The sequence below is a fragment of the Ctenopharyngodon idella genome, chromosome 18 (genome assembly GCF_019924925.1).
Source record: "Ctenopharyngodon idella isolate HZGC_01 chromosome 18, HZGC01, whole genome shotgun sequence".
NCBI lineage: Eukaryota > Metazoa > Chordata > Actinopteri > Cypriniformes > Xenocyprididae > Ctenopharyngodon > Ctenopharyngodon idella.
The window spans coordinates 7,144,317-7,161,037 of NC_067237.1; the positions used below are offsets into that span (position 1 = coordinate 7,144,317).

The 16,721-nt window shown below is 39.6% G+C and overlaps 1 protein-coding gene across 4 annotated transcripts; it reads left to right on the forward strand.

The window, feature by feature from the left end:
* The first annotated feature begins 563 nt into the window (after positions 1 to 563).
* On the forward strand, positions 564 to 16,721 carry zbtb38 (zinc finger and BTB domain containing 38). 4 transcript variants are annotated; one of them, XM_051869607.1, is made up of 3 exons: positions 564 to 878; positions 1,314 to 1,448; positions 11,466 to 16,721. In XM_051869607.1, exons 2-3 carry the CDS (start codon positions 1,329 to 1,331, stop codon positions 15,144 to 15,146), a joined length of 3,801 nt encoding a protein of 1,266 aa, XP_051725567.1. In that variant the 5' UTR covers positions 564 to 878; positions 1,314 to 1,328; the 3' UTR covers positions 15,147 to 16,721. The 4 variants fall into 4 exon arrangements, with proteins under 4 accessions (XP_051725567.1, XP_051725568.1, XP_051725569.1 ...); XM_051869608.1 differs by lacking the exons at positions 564 to 878; positions 1,314 to 1,448 and adding exons at positions 1,508 to 6,012; positions 6,186 to 6,254; XM_051869609.1 differs by lacking the exons at positions 564 to 878; positions 1,314 to 1,448 and adding exons at positions 1,508 to 6,012; positions 6,186 to 6,244.

The window sequence follows — 16,721 nt, forward strand, 5'->3', positions numbered from 1 at the left end:
GATACGTCACCAGAAAAGAGAAGTCTGTTGTTTCTTCACAACATCGAGTTATGACATTTTTGATTTAGTATTATATTTATCACAATAGGGAAGAAAAGACTATTGCAACTTTTTAAACCTTTTTGGATCTTCCAAGTTTTGGTTTCCTGAACTTTCAATGGAGGGACAGAAACCTCTCAGGTTTTATTAAAAATATGATTTGTGTTTCAAAGATTATGTCTTTTAGGTTTGCAACGACATGAGCGTGAGTAAATAGTGACAGAATTTTCATTTTTTTTGGATGGACTATCCCTTTAAAGTTAAAGATTTGTTTAAAGAATTTTTACAATAGTAATAGTGATACTTGCCTTAGCAAACACCACTCATAACAGAATACTAAATGATAGTAACAGAAATAAATTCATCTTTTGTGCTCGTCCTGACAGAATGATCAACAGTATCCAGAGCTTGTAACCGTTTCATAACCGTTTGAGAGGAAGTCTAGCTTTCCCTCTTTTTCTCTCCGTTGCTTCTCCCTCCCTTTTCCAACCCCTCCCTCCCATATCTCTCTCTCTCTAGGGCCAGGACAGCAGCTCGATGACGCAGCACTGACAGAGGCCTGTGGAACGATTGCTGGGCTGAGAGAATAACAGAGAGGCGCTGCTTTGGCTGGCCTTGACATTCAAACACACACACACACATACACACACACACACAGCGGCACAAAGGAAGTACTTCTGAGAGAGAGCAGCTGATCTGGCCCTAAGGAGAAACTGTGCTGCTGAGTCTCTATCCTTCGCTCTCCTCACAACCATGGCAGAACAAACTGATCTTACCCTGGGCCAGACTGTTTACATCTACAGCTGCTCAAATATGGAAGAGGAGGAGGAATAGATCAGGTATATATCAGCCCCGCTCACTCAGAACTGTCTCTTTCGCTGTCTTACTCGCTCTACTAACACACAGATAGATTGTCCATTAATGCTGACTAAAAAGAGGCGTTAAAGTGTACGCTGTGCTTTCTGCTTTGGGACTAGCAAGGCGATCGAGTGGCCATGAGCGAGATGAGTGTGTGTTTGTGTGTGCAAGATTGTTTTGAGTATATACTGTGGGAATGCATCCAGACAGTCATTTTAGTGCGTTTCTCTTGATTGCGTTCCAATAAAGGCGGGCCTTACTGTAACAGTGACATAATAATCTTGTAATCAGCATAAAACTAAATGTTTCCTGCACTATAACATGATTATTTATATAACTGTGGAACTTTTTAATAGTGACAAGATGAAAAAATTGTAAAATACTAATAAAAAAAACATGCATACTAAAAATTGCAGGACTGGGGATTGTGCATGATGACCACCAGGGGGCACATCACTGTAGCTCCTTGCACAGACACACATTTAATCGTACCAACAGGGACCAGAGGAAAGACGATCTCGATTATGAGGAGCGGAATGAACAAACGTCAGGTTGGTAAAGGGATTTTAATCTTACTGTGTCATAAGAATTAAGTAAGAAAGTAAGAATTTAGTCACTTGATAGCAGGAAATGTAAAACTGTTGCCTGCCCTTTTGCTTTTGTTCCAGCAAGAAGACAAAATTATTGTGGTTATACGTATGATGTTCATGTTTGATTTTCAGTTGTTTTGTCTTTGATGAATTCACATTTGAGCTGAATCGCTCACTGCTATAATTTTGTTTCATGAGCAGCAAAGTTTCCATCTATAATTCATTACGAAACACAGCCCACATATTGACCTAGGCCTCATCTTGATCGTCAGAGCGATTTGTCATAATGTTCAGTTTGTTTTCTTTTACTTTTTTATGTTATACTTTAGGGCATGTTGGCATTGACAGGAAGATTGGTGCAATGAGCTCACTTGGACTGTGGTTTTACATAGCATAGAGTAGGTCTCACTTTGACAGGCCTCAGATGTATTAGCATCTTTGATGCTTTGAGGGCCGCAGCCTACATGTATTATAGAGTGACAAAGAACAAAAGTACTTCAGCAATGCAGCACTTGTCTGCTAACGGTTCACAGCATACTTGCTATGACTCGGTGATGACTGCTTTAGCGGTTACGGTGGAACTCCTCCTGACACCCCGGGGTTATTTAGAAGCAGTGCATCGCATTGCAGCAGAATTCATTGCAACCTTTTTTTTCAGAGGGAAATCACTTGTACAATGTAATAGTCTCAAACTTTCAGTTTTTGTCAGGGGTAAGGGTAATAGCAGCAGGAAGTGCCCTGAACTGAAATAGAAATGTTCTAATTTATGATCCACTTCTCTTATCTCGAAACTACCCTACCTCTCATAAATATGCGTAAATATATGCGTAAATATGCATAGAATATACAGGGAAATGTGCCACAACTCCAAGGGAGAAATTTTGGCACCCTTGATAAAAAAAAAAAAAAACACCCATACATCTTTTATTTTGTAAGCTTATCATAAATAAGATGTATTAAAAACATATATAAATTATAAAAATATTAGAATAAATTTCATTATTTTACACATTTTACGAGAAAAATGTACACAAAAACAAAGTACAATAATATAACAATTATAGCAACAACATTATATTGCTATTAATGATAATAAATAATATATGCTTTATTATACACTCACATCCCAATGTACTGTTAATATGAAGGAATTTTCTGTATTGATTTTTCACAGTTGTTTTAAATTAGGTTTTCGTGCTTTAGGGTCAATAAACTTAATGGAAAAAGTACTGGTAATTTTCTGCCAGAACATTATTTGTTTTTGTACAGATCTTTTTCTTACAGTGTATTCAGTATTTATTAAATACATAGTTCAGTCATGAAACTCTAGATGGCGCAGGCTGATGGGTCCATAACGCAAGCTGATGATAATTACAGCATTAACTAATTGGTACAAGCTGATTGGTCCATGTCACTTCTGCAGCCAATGAGCTTGTTGTGCACACATTAAATGGCTGGTTACATTCACTTTAGCAGTTTGCAGCACGCTTCAGAGTTCCTCTACAAACCCTTCACCTTCCCCAGCTCCACCTGTATAGATCTGCTATGGGTTATTGATATATGCTATTTGTGCAGCAGCATTATGTCTTACTCGCAGCAGCATATCGGCATATGTATTGGCAGTAGCAAGTTCCTGTACTTGCTCTGCAGCAGCAGCGTAGCAGATCTATTCCGCCAAGATCAAATACATTAACATTGTCATATCCATTACTTATTATTTATATTACTTGTATATAGATATATTTACTTTTTAAGTATCCAATAAGACAAAAAAAAAATGTCTTTGTAATGTTTGTCCCATTGGATCCAGTTATTAGTTCCAAGGCAAGTACCCTCACTGCATTATTTAGATGCTAAAATATATTAGAGCAGACAGTAGAGTACAAAATGTAGATTCAGTATAGATACTTAAATTATCTTGTAGCTGAAGTTGATTAATCTCAATGACTTGTCCAAATCACAATTTACTTTTAATTCTCTGTATTTTCCAGGACGGTGGGAACACTAATATCAAGTATGAAATTTGTTTAGACATAGCAGGGCAATTGATTCAAAAGATCAAAAAATGGGATATTCCTAATTATGTATAAGCAAAGAGTGAGAGGTTATGGGCTGCATGGAGAGATCAGTGATCAGTCTAGCTTCAGATTCTTATTTCGCCATCAGTGGTTCACTTATAAAACAACCTGGGAGCTGAACACAGGCCAGGACACTAGTGAATGCAGCCTTTGTTACAGGAGCTTGTCTTCATGGCACCCAGGTAATCAGCACTCAGCCTTGTTTCCAGAAATAACCACTGGTATCTGGGCATTAGGTTCACAAGCTGCACTGTGAGCTGAAGGAGGCGGTCTTCCGCAAGCTTTAAAGAGACACTTCACCGACTTTAAAAGAAGGTCTGGTACATTAACCCACGTGTAAACAAGACCTTATTTGACTGAAAACTGAATGAATATTGCCTAGATATAGTGTAATAAACCCTTCTTGATGATGCAATCTACAGATGCAATCCACTTCTTGGAAAATCTGGGAATTTTGTTCTTGTTTAAATGTGGAAATAGTTTTAGGATCTTTAGAAATTTAACCCAAAGAAATATATGTAGGATTCAACCATATTTTTAGGTCACTAATTGAAGTATCATCAGGTCTTATTCAGATCATGTGCTGCTGTCATTACAGCAAAAAAAAGGGACAAATAAATACTAAGACATAAGAAACCTCTTTTTAAATTCAACTTACACTTTACATAAAATAGAAGCTTTTTCAGCAAGTGGTCTCAGACCTCAGATTACAAAGAATTGTATTTCTATACAATGTCTATTATAACTGATTTTTACTGAGTATATATTTCCTGTTTATTGTCGTTTGGGAACATTTAAAATGTCGTTATGTGAGTGTATAGGTTAGAATATACACTGGTGCATTCAGTATTAAAAAAAATGTAAAAAAAGATTTATAGATATTAGTGTGATTAAAATATGTTGGAAAACAAGGACAGAAGCTTTAGAGAAAATTAAATAATGTAAAGAAAAAAATGAAATAACCATAAGTATTCAAAGGATTCTTGTGCAATTTTTATTTGCAGTCCTCACCCTGAATAAAGACATACCCAGTTTGGGCCATGAAATTTAATAACCTGCAGATGGAATCTGAAGTTGCTCCTCCTATTTTTCCCTGTCCATTTTCTCCCATTCCCTCCCTCCCGTTTCCTCCCTCTCTCGCGTTCTCTGCAGAACAGCCGCATCCCTTTGCATCAATCAGCAGCCATGTTGAAGGTGATCCCACAGTCCTCCGCCACCTTTCCGCTTCCTCCCGAGCTCTCGTTGTCTCTTCAGCGCTCTCGCGCATTCACTCTCTGCACACAGCGGTTTTTCACTTTAATATCTTCTCATGCTTTCGCAGAAACCCCTCTCTAGTCTTTTCTGTCTTCCTGTCCTTGTCTCAAGTCACCATTTCTGCTTGCTCATGCACTCTCTCATTCTCTTTTTCTCCTCCGCTGCTCGCCCTCCTTCTGTTTGATATCAGAAATGAGCGTTTGAGAAGCGGTCTCTCTCTCTTGCTCGTTCTCTTTTTCTCACACCCACCCACCACCACCACAAAGATGCACGCATAAAAATGTTGCAGCAGTGGTAGCGGTACAGCTATAAGAGCAAACAGCCACGTTTAGATGTGCATAAATACATTCCGGACCATAGAAAAGCATGTTTCATGAGGTGGGCGAGGGACAGGCGGAGAACACGAACTTTGTGTGCCTGTGCATCTAAATTCATCGCTGTTCATAATCTTTTTTTGGAGAGCTGGGGGTGGAGGGGAGCTCATCTGAAATAGTAGCATCCGGACTGCTGTTATTTATTCTACGTGATGGAAAATGTCAAAAGCTGCCTCTCGCCAGGTGCCGTTTTGTTTTGACACCGGTGGTTGCATTGTTGCATCTACCTCACACGGCATGTGAGCGCTTCTCACATGTTAGCACGCTGATCCATTTTCCCCGTGCTCTCTCGATCCAGCTGCCCTTTTGCAGTGGTTAATGAAGTTGCAGTCCTTGCTAGCACGCCGCATCTCTTTTCCGCTGCTAATAATGCACAGACAGCAGCAGAGCTGCCCTGCCCGACTATTTATAAACTCCACAGTGGGCGAATAGACCCTGGTGGCCAGCTAGCGCGTGTACGGAAGGAACGAGACCTATAGCAGGGTGCAGTGGAGCAGACTGATGCCCCCTGCCACCTCTGGACTGGGCGTCTCACGCAGAGAGGGCACTGGGACTAGGGTAAACGAAAAAGAGAGAGAGTGTGAGAGTGAGAGAGAGAGAGAGAGAGCAAGCAGGATAGACTTATAGGAGAGACTGCGATCGCAGCAGAGAGCAGCAAGTGACGAGTTGAATCTAAAAAAAAAGCTGTAACACTTTCGCCTGCAAACGAAACATCTTTTTCCAGCCATCAGTGGATCGCAGGAACTGTAGAGGAAGGCGTGAGCGATGTTTTCCGCTCTCCATCCACTGAAGCGCTTTCTCTGATTAACTGAAATAAAGGTACGTTCAGCATGCTTTTCCCTCCAGTTTCAAACAGACATAGTCGAGCGCGTTTTTACAGGGCAGCGCATGAAGACTCATGTGGTTTTATCTGTAAGAATGAAAGCTAATGTTTTCGCTCTTTGACTGGACATTTCATAATTCTAGGCAAATGTTTCTCTCATTTTGTACAGAACGGTTTGAGGGAAGGTGGGGGATTTTTATTTTTCCGCCATTTCGCATATCCGGTATGGTAAGTCATGGTAAGGGTGTGGCAGATGATACATTCACGGACAACAAATGTATTTTACGCCTATATATAATGCCTGAATATTGAAGAAACCTTCAACGGCCAAAATAACAAAAAGCAAGACTAAATTTGTTTTTTAATGTAAAAGGCCCTTCAACTCAAATTAGCATTGCCATCCAGCTCTTCGAGTCTAGGGGATGTGATTTTGACTGCGTACTAGTCCACTAAACTCACACACTTACACACACGCACGTACAACAATACAGATAATGGTGATCCCCGGCCATTGTCCGCAGCTAAATGCTACCGGGGCTTCCCAACATGGCGCAGTCTGTTAGAATGAACCGTTTTTCTCTGGACAGAAAGCACAACTGCCTGCTCAGCCGCCATTCATACAAATCCCAATAAGTGCTGCGCCACAGCATGTTGCCGTGACAACGGAGGCCTGTCAGACAGGGAGCAGGCGGATGTTTTCCCAGCGATTAAGAGAGGTCTGTCTCTCCCGCTTAGCGCAATCACAAACAGTACAGATTAAAATAGATCCTCAGCAGCAGCATACCAATAAATCTGGCATGCTGTTACATCCAGACTGTTTCAGCTGCGTTGTTTCATGCAGAGTAAAGGTACAGGCTGAGCAATAATGCTGTGTCATGATGTTTTCGATGATCAAAAGGCAGATATCTCTTCTTTGTGGTTCTGTTGTTTCCTTTCTCGTTATGAGCAACGCATAATGCATCAAGGCGACCACAGAACAGCCTGAGGAAATGTTCTTCTAAACTAGTTAGTTAGTCTGTTCAGAAACTTAGCACTGAGCATAGCAAGGCTTAGTTAGTCAATTGTTTTAATATTTAATATTATTGTTCTCAGAATTTAGATTCTAAAATCCAAAATCGCAAGTCCAAACAAGATCGACCTCTACAGTCTAATAGAACATTTACAGGCAGCCATTTTACTTTATGCCAAGATGCTTTTTGTCGTGGTTTCAAAATGGCTGCTCTGTTGAAAGAAAACAACCTCTCAACCTCTCAACCTCTCAAACTTTACCTTCTCGCCAGACTCGTGTACATTACTGAAAAAACTAAATGCCTGCACGTTGCAGAGCATTTATTCTAAGTATGTACTAGAACATTGTCAATTTACTACAAGTGCTCCACTGGAAACGAATCTACTAACAATGGCAAAGCGTAACGTTTTTAACTTGATGGGGACCATACAGATAATGCAAAGTTAGCATGATTGTTATCTGAGCCAGTGTAAAAAGCAATTCTGCAATTTGGCAACTAAAAAGGTCATTTGCGACCTAAGCGTTTCATTTTAGGAGCCAGTGGCTCCCACACAAGGGGCCCTGAAAATGCCTAAAAATTACATTGCAGTCATTCATTTGAAGAACAATGTGATTCAGACATTCCATCACCGCCACACAGACAAAACTACACGCCTCATACACAAAAAGAGCAAGAGAGGAGAAAATGTGCAAATGAGTGACAAAAGACTAACAATCCATATGAAAAACTATTCACTTTGAGCTTTGTGCCTCCAAACAATATGTTTGTACTTTGCTAGTACATTGGCCATGAGTGTTGCTGCATCTGACATATTTCTACTTTGCAGTGGCAGGTCACTCTTCCTCATGGGGAGCATTCGAACTGAAAATAGATAGCGAGAAGCAGAAATAGGTCAATTTGCTAGGATGGATATTCAAAAGCTTTTGTGTTCCTCTACCAGCAGGGAGATGGAGAATCTGGCCTTTGTTCATTTCCTCATTGTGCTGCTATATAGTTTAGTTAACTAATGAGTCAAACAAGCGTCATACTTTGGGGTCGCTGACTGAACTTGAAAGGGCAATTTATACAATTCAAATATGAGCATACCTTTGGAACTTTTTCAGACATTTGAAATATTATAATTTCATTATACATTATATATATTTTACTTTTTAAAAAACATTAAAGTAGATGAAAATTAATTGATCATGCTTAAATATTAAAGGTGATACAGTGTGAAATTAATGCTTGCAGTTATTTGTAATCATTTTCAAGTTTTAGTCATTTTCAAATCTCATATTTATATATTGTTTATGTACACTATAACACACTGTTTGAGAGCCTGATTACAAAAACAAAATTTTCACTATTAAAAACCATGTCGCATGCACACAATTATAATGTTCTAATAAAAATTTTATGAAGCCTATATGACAAACTTGCACTGTTAATGTTGCACTTAACTGTATTTTCCTTTTTGAAGTGATTCCAATCATATTTCAAGCAATTCAAAACCATAATGGCAGACAGTGTGCATCTGAAGTGTCTCAGCTAAAGGAAATAATCCATTATTTATCGGCTTTGATATATCGGCCAAATTTCCTCATCGGGCCAATAACGATAACATTAAAAATGAACATATATCAGCCGATACCGATATGGTGCATCCCTAGTTTTAATAAAAACCCCAATGTACTGCTTATAAATCCTAATGTACAAATACTGTCAATGCAAGACACATCTGTTATTATTCTTAAGGATTTTGTGTTGTTTTTTAAATGTCTTTGCTTATCCATGTCTTTTATTTTGATGTCATCTTGTTCTTGTGAGTCTTTTGTCTCTGTCAAATGTATCTCTCCCATGACCTAATTGCGTTCAGCTGTGTTTTGCTCCCTCATTAGTTCTTGTGTGTACTATATATTGCTCTTGTGTTTGCCTGGTCTGCTGTTGCCTTCAAGTATACCTGGTAAGATTTTACTTAAGAGTAAGGAAATCATAATTACAGGATGTTATGTATTCAAGTCCGCAGACATAGCCAAAAAGTACAAGTTGTTATTGTAGGCAAATTTTTTAGGTATATTTATTTCAAAATATAATAGCTCAAAGCTATCTGGTGTAACAGAGGCAGATTGAAGAGGTGCAATAGGAAAATGGCTATTATAGTGCTATATATAGCACTTTGTAGAGGACACATTTATTACATATCTTTACAAATTATAATAAATAAAAACATAATCCTTGATACTTCCCTATTCTGACAACCTACATCCAGAATATAGCCTGAAACTATGATTAATTTAGGCCTATATCCAAATGCAGTTAAAGGTTGGATTTGTCTTGTGTTATTTGTCTGTATTCCTCCTCATTTTATTTTTCATTATCTGTTCATGTCAAAACAGGTCATGTTATGTATTGTTTTGGGATTTTTGATTTCCGTATTCTTTGCTTTAAAAGGACACTCCACTCCAAAATAAAAATTTTGTCAACATTTACTCATGTCAAAACCTGTATGACTTAATTTCATCTGTAGAAGATAAAAGAAAATATTTTGAGAAATGTGAGAAGTGTTTTTTTCCCAATGTTTTCATCTTCTTTTGTGTTCTGCAGAAGAAAAACTCATACAGGTTTGCAACAGGTTTGGGTAAATGATGACAGAATTTTTATTTATGAGTAAAGTATTGGGAAGAGCAGTCTGTTCAGGAACATACAGAAATTTGAAGGTGAAATAACACTGAAAAACAATCGTAATATAAGCCTTTAGGATCTAGCCTATTAGGAGGCAAAAGTCTTCTCGTTACAGCAGTCAGGGTAAAGTTAAGCCTCCCCATGGCTAACGCAACCGGTTTGACTAATTAATATTAATTTGGTCACATGGACGAGCACTCTACGAAGGTTAAGCAGCGTCAGCATAAACTTTATTATTCATGTGTTAAGCCAGGTAAACTTGTCTTCTAGTGCCCCTGTGATATTTTTCAGCAAGAGAACCATATGTGCCAATATGTTAGCAAAGAGCCATTGCCAACAGAAGCACATTTCCATTTAACTTCACCTGTTCCCGTGCCCCCTATTGCTTGGGGTTCTGGGTTACAGTTCATGTTTCCCATTTGTATAATGGGGCCTTGCCAGCAATTCATTAATTATACCTTGATTTTGAGTAATATATTTTACTTGGTGGAAGTGCCGGTAGAGGACATCACTTTCCCAGCCATGGATTCTTTCTCACTTCCTCCAGTAGACAATGGTGTCATAGTGTGTCTTTCAACACACGCATTGATGCAATGATGAGCAATAAGTCACCATTCTTATCCGTCACTATCCAGTGAACTGAGCTGCTTTAAAAATAAATACCAAATGGAGAAGGAAGTGCATAGGTCAGTGACAAAATATTTATTTAAAATTTTGGATTTAAGTAGAAAACTTTTTCTTTCTTTCTCTTTTTTTTTTTGAAGGATTGTAAACTATTTATGCAAATTGTTCTTTATGTACATTTCTTTGTTTTTCTGTGCAGTTCTGTTTTATGCTTTTCTTTGTGCATGTATCTATGTGTACTTACTTTGTACAAGGTATGCTTCTGTACTCTAATCTTGTGCACAAAAATAAACAAAAGCTTTCTATGGAGTGAAATAAAAGTAGTAAGATGAGGAGAAAACATGTGGGTAGAATGAATGCAGTGTGCAAACATCCTCAATAATGTATCTCTACTAGCCTTCACCTAATTTCCCTGCATCACAACAACAGCAAATGTAAGATAAAATTTCTGTCTTTGCACTTGTATATACCATAATGTGGTTATCATCAATATATGGGTATAAGGATTGCATATATTACAGTTTTGGTTATAAGCTAACTGCATCTGCTAACTTCACTGGCTTTACTTAATTACTGCTTTATAGACATGCTATGATGGTGAACCAAGTGGCTTATGAGTTGAGTCCTGCTGCCATCTAGTGGTTTGATGTGATTAGATTAGAGTCATCTAATAAATACACTTCTCATTGTGTATTTGTTTAACATAGTTTTTAGAACATTTAAAGAGATGGTTAGCCCAAAAATAATAAATGTCAACATTTACTTACCCTCATGTTATTCCAAACCTGTATATATTTCCTTCTTTTGTGGAACACCAAGGAGTTTCTTCTTTTGTGCTCTGCAGAAGAAAAAAAAACTCATACAGGTTTGAAACTGCAAGAGCGTGAGAAAATGAATTTTCATTTTTGGGTGCAGTCATTCAGCCTAGGCAGAATTTAAGTGGCATGATCAGTGAGGATCTATGAACAGAGACTTGTTCATTAAGTAAATTGAATACCTCAACCAGTTAATTTTCTCTTTTTTTAGTCTGTAAAACAGTTTATTGACATGTAGAAACAAAGGTCATATGTTGTTATCTCAAAGTAGACATAATTTTCACAGATTTAAATTATTGTTTGTTTGTTTTTTTACTTTGTGTCTCTTTTCTGCAGATGACTGTGGTCAACCCTAGCACTCTTGGTCTGGTGGACAATTCCCACCCCCAAGCTGTCCTCAGTCATCTTAGTGAACAGCGTTCACAAGGCCTATTCTGTGATGTAATAATCGTTGTGGAGGATGTCAAATTCCGCGCTCACCGCAACATACTGGCTGCCACAAGTGGATATTTTCGTAATGCTTTTAAAACACCTGATGTCTACACGTCCAGCCAGGTGCTGGAGCTAACAGACCTGAAATCTGAGGTCTTTGCTAGCATTCTAAACTTCATCTACAATGCCAGAGTGGAGTCAAATAGTACAGAGGACAGCAGGTCTCTGGTGGCAGCTGGAAAGCGTTTAGGAATTCCCTTTCTGGAGAAATTGCTAGACTCTGAAAGGCAGAGCTCTGGTCTCTTGCAAGGCCAAGCCTCTGCAAGCTGCGGAAGATCAAACGGTCAGTCAAAGTTGGCAGACACATGCACACTGAAAAAAGAGACCCTCAAGCCTGAGGAGTTAGACTGCTCCAAGGGCCCAAGGATCACCAATGCTTTCTCTATTACTGAGGTTGGGGCAGTAAACAACCCATTCTCTACACTGGATCACCGTAACAAAGTTATTGAGGAAGGGCATTCTCCTTCCAGCTCCCAAGATACAAGCATATCACCCGTAGAGAGTGAGCCTGCCCATGCTCTAACAGAGCACTCATATGCAGTGAGCCAGGGGCAAGAATCTAAAGAGGTTAACCAGGGGAATGATAACGGAACCATCATGCCTGTCGTTCCTCCAGCTAAGACTGTGGTTAACAATAGACTTGGACCTATAAAGAAGCGTCGTATACATGGTAATGGCATTCCGTCTCTCTCAAGTGAGCCAGGTGCAACTGTGCCCACTATTACTGGCACATCTGCAGTGGAAAAGGCTACTGTTGCACCATTATCTTCCTCCCAGTTATCCTCAGATACAGCACCAGTGATACATTCCAGCCTCGATCTCTTGCCGCCACTTGACGTCACACCTTCTCAGGATGCAGAGCCACCCTGCCTCAGTCCTCAGAATACACCCAGTGTCCCCACCTTCTGCTGCCAGCAATGCCCTGAAACCTTTAGTGACTCTACGCTTCTCACCATCCACATGCAAATACACAAGAGATTTGTCAGTCATTTGTTTTGCAAGTACTGCCATAAAAAGTTTATGCATCTGAAAAGACTGCGCAATCATGAGCAGGTTTGTGTGAAATCTCTAAAAGGTCCATCTGAGTTAGAGACAAATAATAAAGACTCATTGAGAGTCCCAGTCTCTAATACTACACCCAATTCAAATACCACGCAACACTCTTTACCTCCACCAGATCTCCATATCCCTTTAAGTTTAGACCCCACATTGACTAGTCCCCCTGAGCTGTCTCAGGATCAAGTTAATGGGACCTTAAAAACAAATAGCACTTCAAGGACATATAAATGTTCTGTATGCAGACGGGCTTATGTGACCATTTCCAGTCTAAAAAGACATGAGAATGTACATTCATGGCATAGAGCCTATCCTTGTCACTACTGCAACAAAGTTTTTGCTCTGGCTGAATACCGTACAAAGCACGAGATTTGGCATACTGGGGAACGCCGGTACCAGTGCATCTTCTGCTTGGAGACCTTCTTGACTTACTACATACTCAAGAATCACCAGAAGTCTTTTCATGGCATCGATCCACAGCTGGCTGTCAATAAAAAATCAGCAAATGGCGGATTCAAGAGTAGTGTGTACCCCATAAAGCTCTACAGGCTCCTCCCAATGAAGTTTAGAAAGAAACGTTATAAGTCATACAGTCAGACATATTCTGAGGGGATCGAGGGCAATGATGAGTCCTATAATGAACCACTGGGCAGCTGTTCCCCCAACACTCTTTTTGACAGTGCAGTACCTACAACTAATTCAGATGTTGTTTGTGGTCAGTCATTATTTTCAATGCCAGTGACATTCATGGCCACCCCGAAAATGATGGCATCAGAAACTCCTCGCATCAGCTTTGACAAACCGTGTGACCAAAACATAGGATTTCCTATGTCACCTGAGATAGACCAACCTTCAAAACACCTCTCTACTGATTTCAAGAAAAGGTCTGGATTTGATGGCAAAGGGTCACCGCTCTTCAGCCACAGATTTACAGATTCTTCAAAAGCAATAGAGAAAAACACAGGGACCTCTCTCATGACAAATGGAAGTGACAGAGATTCTTCAACAGAGAAAAACACAGAAAACAGCACAGACATTCTTCCATTCCTCAACATACCATCTGTCTGCTCCTTTGAAGGGTTGAGCAGGCTGAGTGAACTGTCAGCAGCGGCACAAACCATTGAGGACATGGCTAATCAGCTGCTACAAGCAAGACCCGAGAGCATAACACCGGATCAGCCACCTAATGGAAAGACAGAAACATACATTGCTAAGCCTGCATGTCCAGGCCCATCAGTTGATAACCAAGTCCTTCCCCTCTGCCAAATAACAGTGAAGATTGGCAACGAGGCAATTGTTCGACGAAAAATAAAAGGCTCAAAGCTATTTCCAAAAAAGAGGAAGAGGAAAAGCTGGAGACAAGAGGGTATAGGTCAAAATAGCCCTGCAGCGGAGAGTATTGGAAGTCCAAGTTTGCGGCTGAGAACAGAAGTCACAACATCAGTTACAGAAAATGAATCATATGATGACCCAAATGATCCTGAAACCGACAAACTATGGCGACCCTATTACACATATAAACCTAAAAAGAGGGGTAAGAAACCGAAAGGCAAACGAACAAGGATGAAGCATGTGAGATGCTACACTAGACCATTGTCACCTGAAGCCAACGAAGAATTCAGAGAGATACCGTTCTGTCCAGATGAGAGGATCTCAGCAGACAACTATGGGGTCAGGAGGGAGCCAAGGCATAGCAGCCAAAAGGAAGCTTTCCTCTGCCACAGCTGTGAGAGCTCTTTCTCTAGCCAGACCTCCCTCAGCATGCACATCATCAGCTGCCATCAGCCATGCTGCAGAATATGTGGTAAACAATGTCCCCCTGAATCCAGCACAGCTGGGCCCACTGCAGAGGATAGTGGTGACTTTATCTGCAAGAGCTGCACTGAGGATGGCTCCTGTTTCAGCTCGGATGTGGCGTCCCACAGCCTGAGCATGGAAAAACGTTACAGATGTTCTTACTGCCCACAGCGGTTCCTTTACCTTGCCACCAAGAAAAGTCATGAGAAAAAACACCTAGAAAAGTCAGGAAAAGGACACAATTGCAGGTATTGCTCAAAGGTATGTAAATCAGCAGTGCTGTTGAGTGTGCACGAGAGCAAGCACTTCAAGTCAGAAGATGGAGAAGATCCAGACATGACATGTAAAATAGCCAGTTCGTTTTCTACAGGTAAAGAGCGCAAAGGACAGATCAAACCTGAACCTTGGGAAAGCATGTATACCTCCTCAGAGATCAAGCCAAAGATGGGGGAACCCATGGACATGGATTCTGAGGGGAATTATCCTACAATCACCAGTGTCTACAAGAAAACATCTTTGTCATTTCCTTATGCAGCAGATAGGTCTTTCACTCCCCTTCCCTCAGAGATAAAGAGGAAGAAATCCAAGAAAAAAAGCATTTTGGAACGTCCTAGAGGATTTGGATTTGAGGGGCACACACAGGACTCTGTGATATGGGGCCACCAGGATTGACCTGCCAACACAGGTACAACCAAGTAAAGCGCTGACTCAGTCCAATATGTCAGCCAAGAATGTCTGTAACCAAAGGAACTTCCCAACAGCCTACAGTTGCTCAAGTCAGAGCAGCATTTCTATAAAGAGGAACCTCGTTTTCACACCCACGACAGGAAGGAAATGCATCTCCTGCTGATGTCACATAGAATAATGACGTAAGTGACAGGGCAGGCCTTACAACGTTTGAAAAATGGAGGAAAAACGCACAAGAAAGTATGAGGAGGTTGGCGTAGTGACTTTGTCTTCAAGAGAACTTGTGAGATGTAAATATAGAGTATTTTTCTCATGAAATACTATTGGTAGTTTTCCACGTTTTTTATGAGAAAAGGTGGTTTTATTTTTATACGTTTTTATTTGTCTAAGGCAGGTGGATCTTCCCTATTTCATTGCTCATTGTGTTGTACTCTATGCATTAAGTAAAGTGAACAGCTAGCAGCACCTTAAAGTAAAGATAACTTCGAGTGATTGTACTTTTATTGTAACATAACACCATTACCACCGTTTCAATCTATTTGTTGCACAAAATGCAGTAATAACTCTGCTGATAAATGCTAAAAATTATTTTCCAGAATATACCAAAAGTTTTACCTTTCATTTATAAAATTACATTTAATTTTGTGGAATAAACAAATCATGAAATAAAAATAAAATTACAAAAATAACACATAACACAAGTCATGTTATTAAGTAGCCTATAACACAATATCTTGTTAAAATTGTTGTAACGTTGGAAAATGTAATAATGTTAGCCACAGTAATGCAATTTAATCTGTTTTTATGACATTACATTTAACAAATGAAAACAAGGCTGTAAGGAATAGACCATTTTTTGACAATACGTATGTTTTGTTCGCTGAATGTTAAAGGTGCAGTATGCAGGATTTTCAGTAACTGTTTGTAAACAAAACATTCAAACTTGGCCTCTCCTCACGGACAGAACACCGCCAGTAGTGCAAGCCCTCTGCCCTGACATTGTATCAGTTGCACACGCAACCCAACTGACTCGAGAAATTACCTACGGGAAGAAGAATGATGAGCTATTTGTTTATCATGCATAAATAGCATTTTTTGGTGTATATGAAAGAAGTTCGATGACTGGCTGTAATTTGCGAGCAAGCTTAGTCTAGCTCACTAATAAACAACAATTATGTGTCATCATAAAAACAATTACAATGCCTAGTAATCTGTCAAGTTACAGTCATATTAAGCCTAAAGCAACATTAACAGGCCAAAGGTGCAGCCCAGAAACATCCCGAGCACAGGAATTCAAAAAGAAAATATGAAAATACAGGCACAGGGCAGTATCTCAATAGACAAACACCACCACACACTTCTAGTAGTCTATACTTTTTTTTTTCTCGAAAATCCTGCATAGTGCACCTTTAAACAAAGGGGTACGCAATAGTACAACACATTAAAGGGACTTATAGCCTTGTTTTCAATTGTGGCACATTAAAAATGGCATTTACCCTTGACCAAGTTCTATTGTAATGTTGGCTGAGTTTCCTGCCAGTAATAAAATGTCAAATGTCA

Coding starts and splice junctions, on each gene's coding strand:
- zbtb38 (XM_051869607.1), top strand. CDS start 1,329: ATGATGACCACCAGGGGGCACATCACTGTAGCTCCTTGCACAGACACA. Junction 1,449..11,465: donor GCGGAATGAACAAACGTCAG/GTTGGTAAAGGG, acceptor TCTTTTCTGCAG/ATGACTGTGGTCAACCCTAG.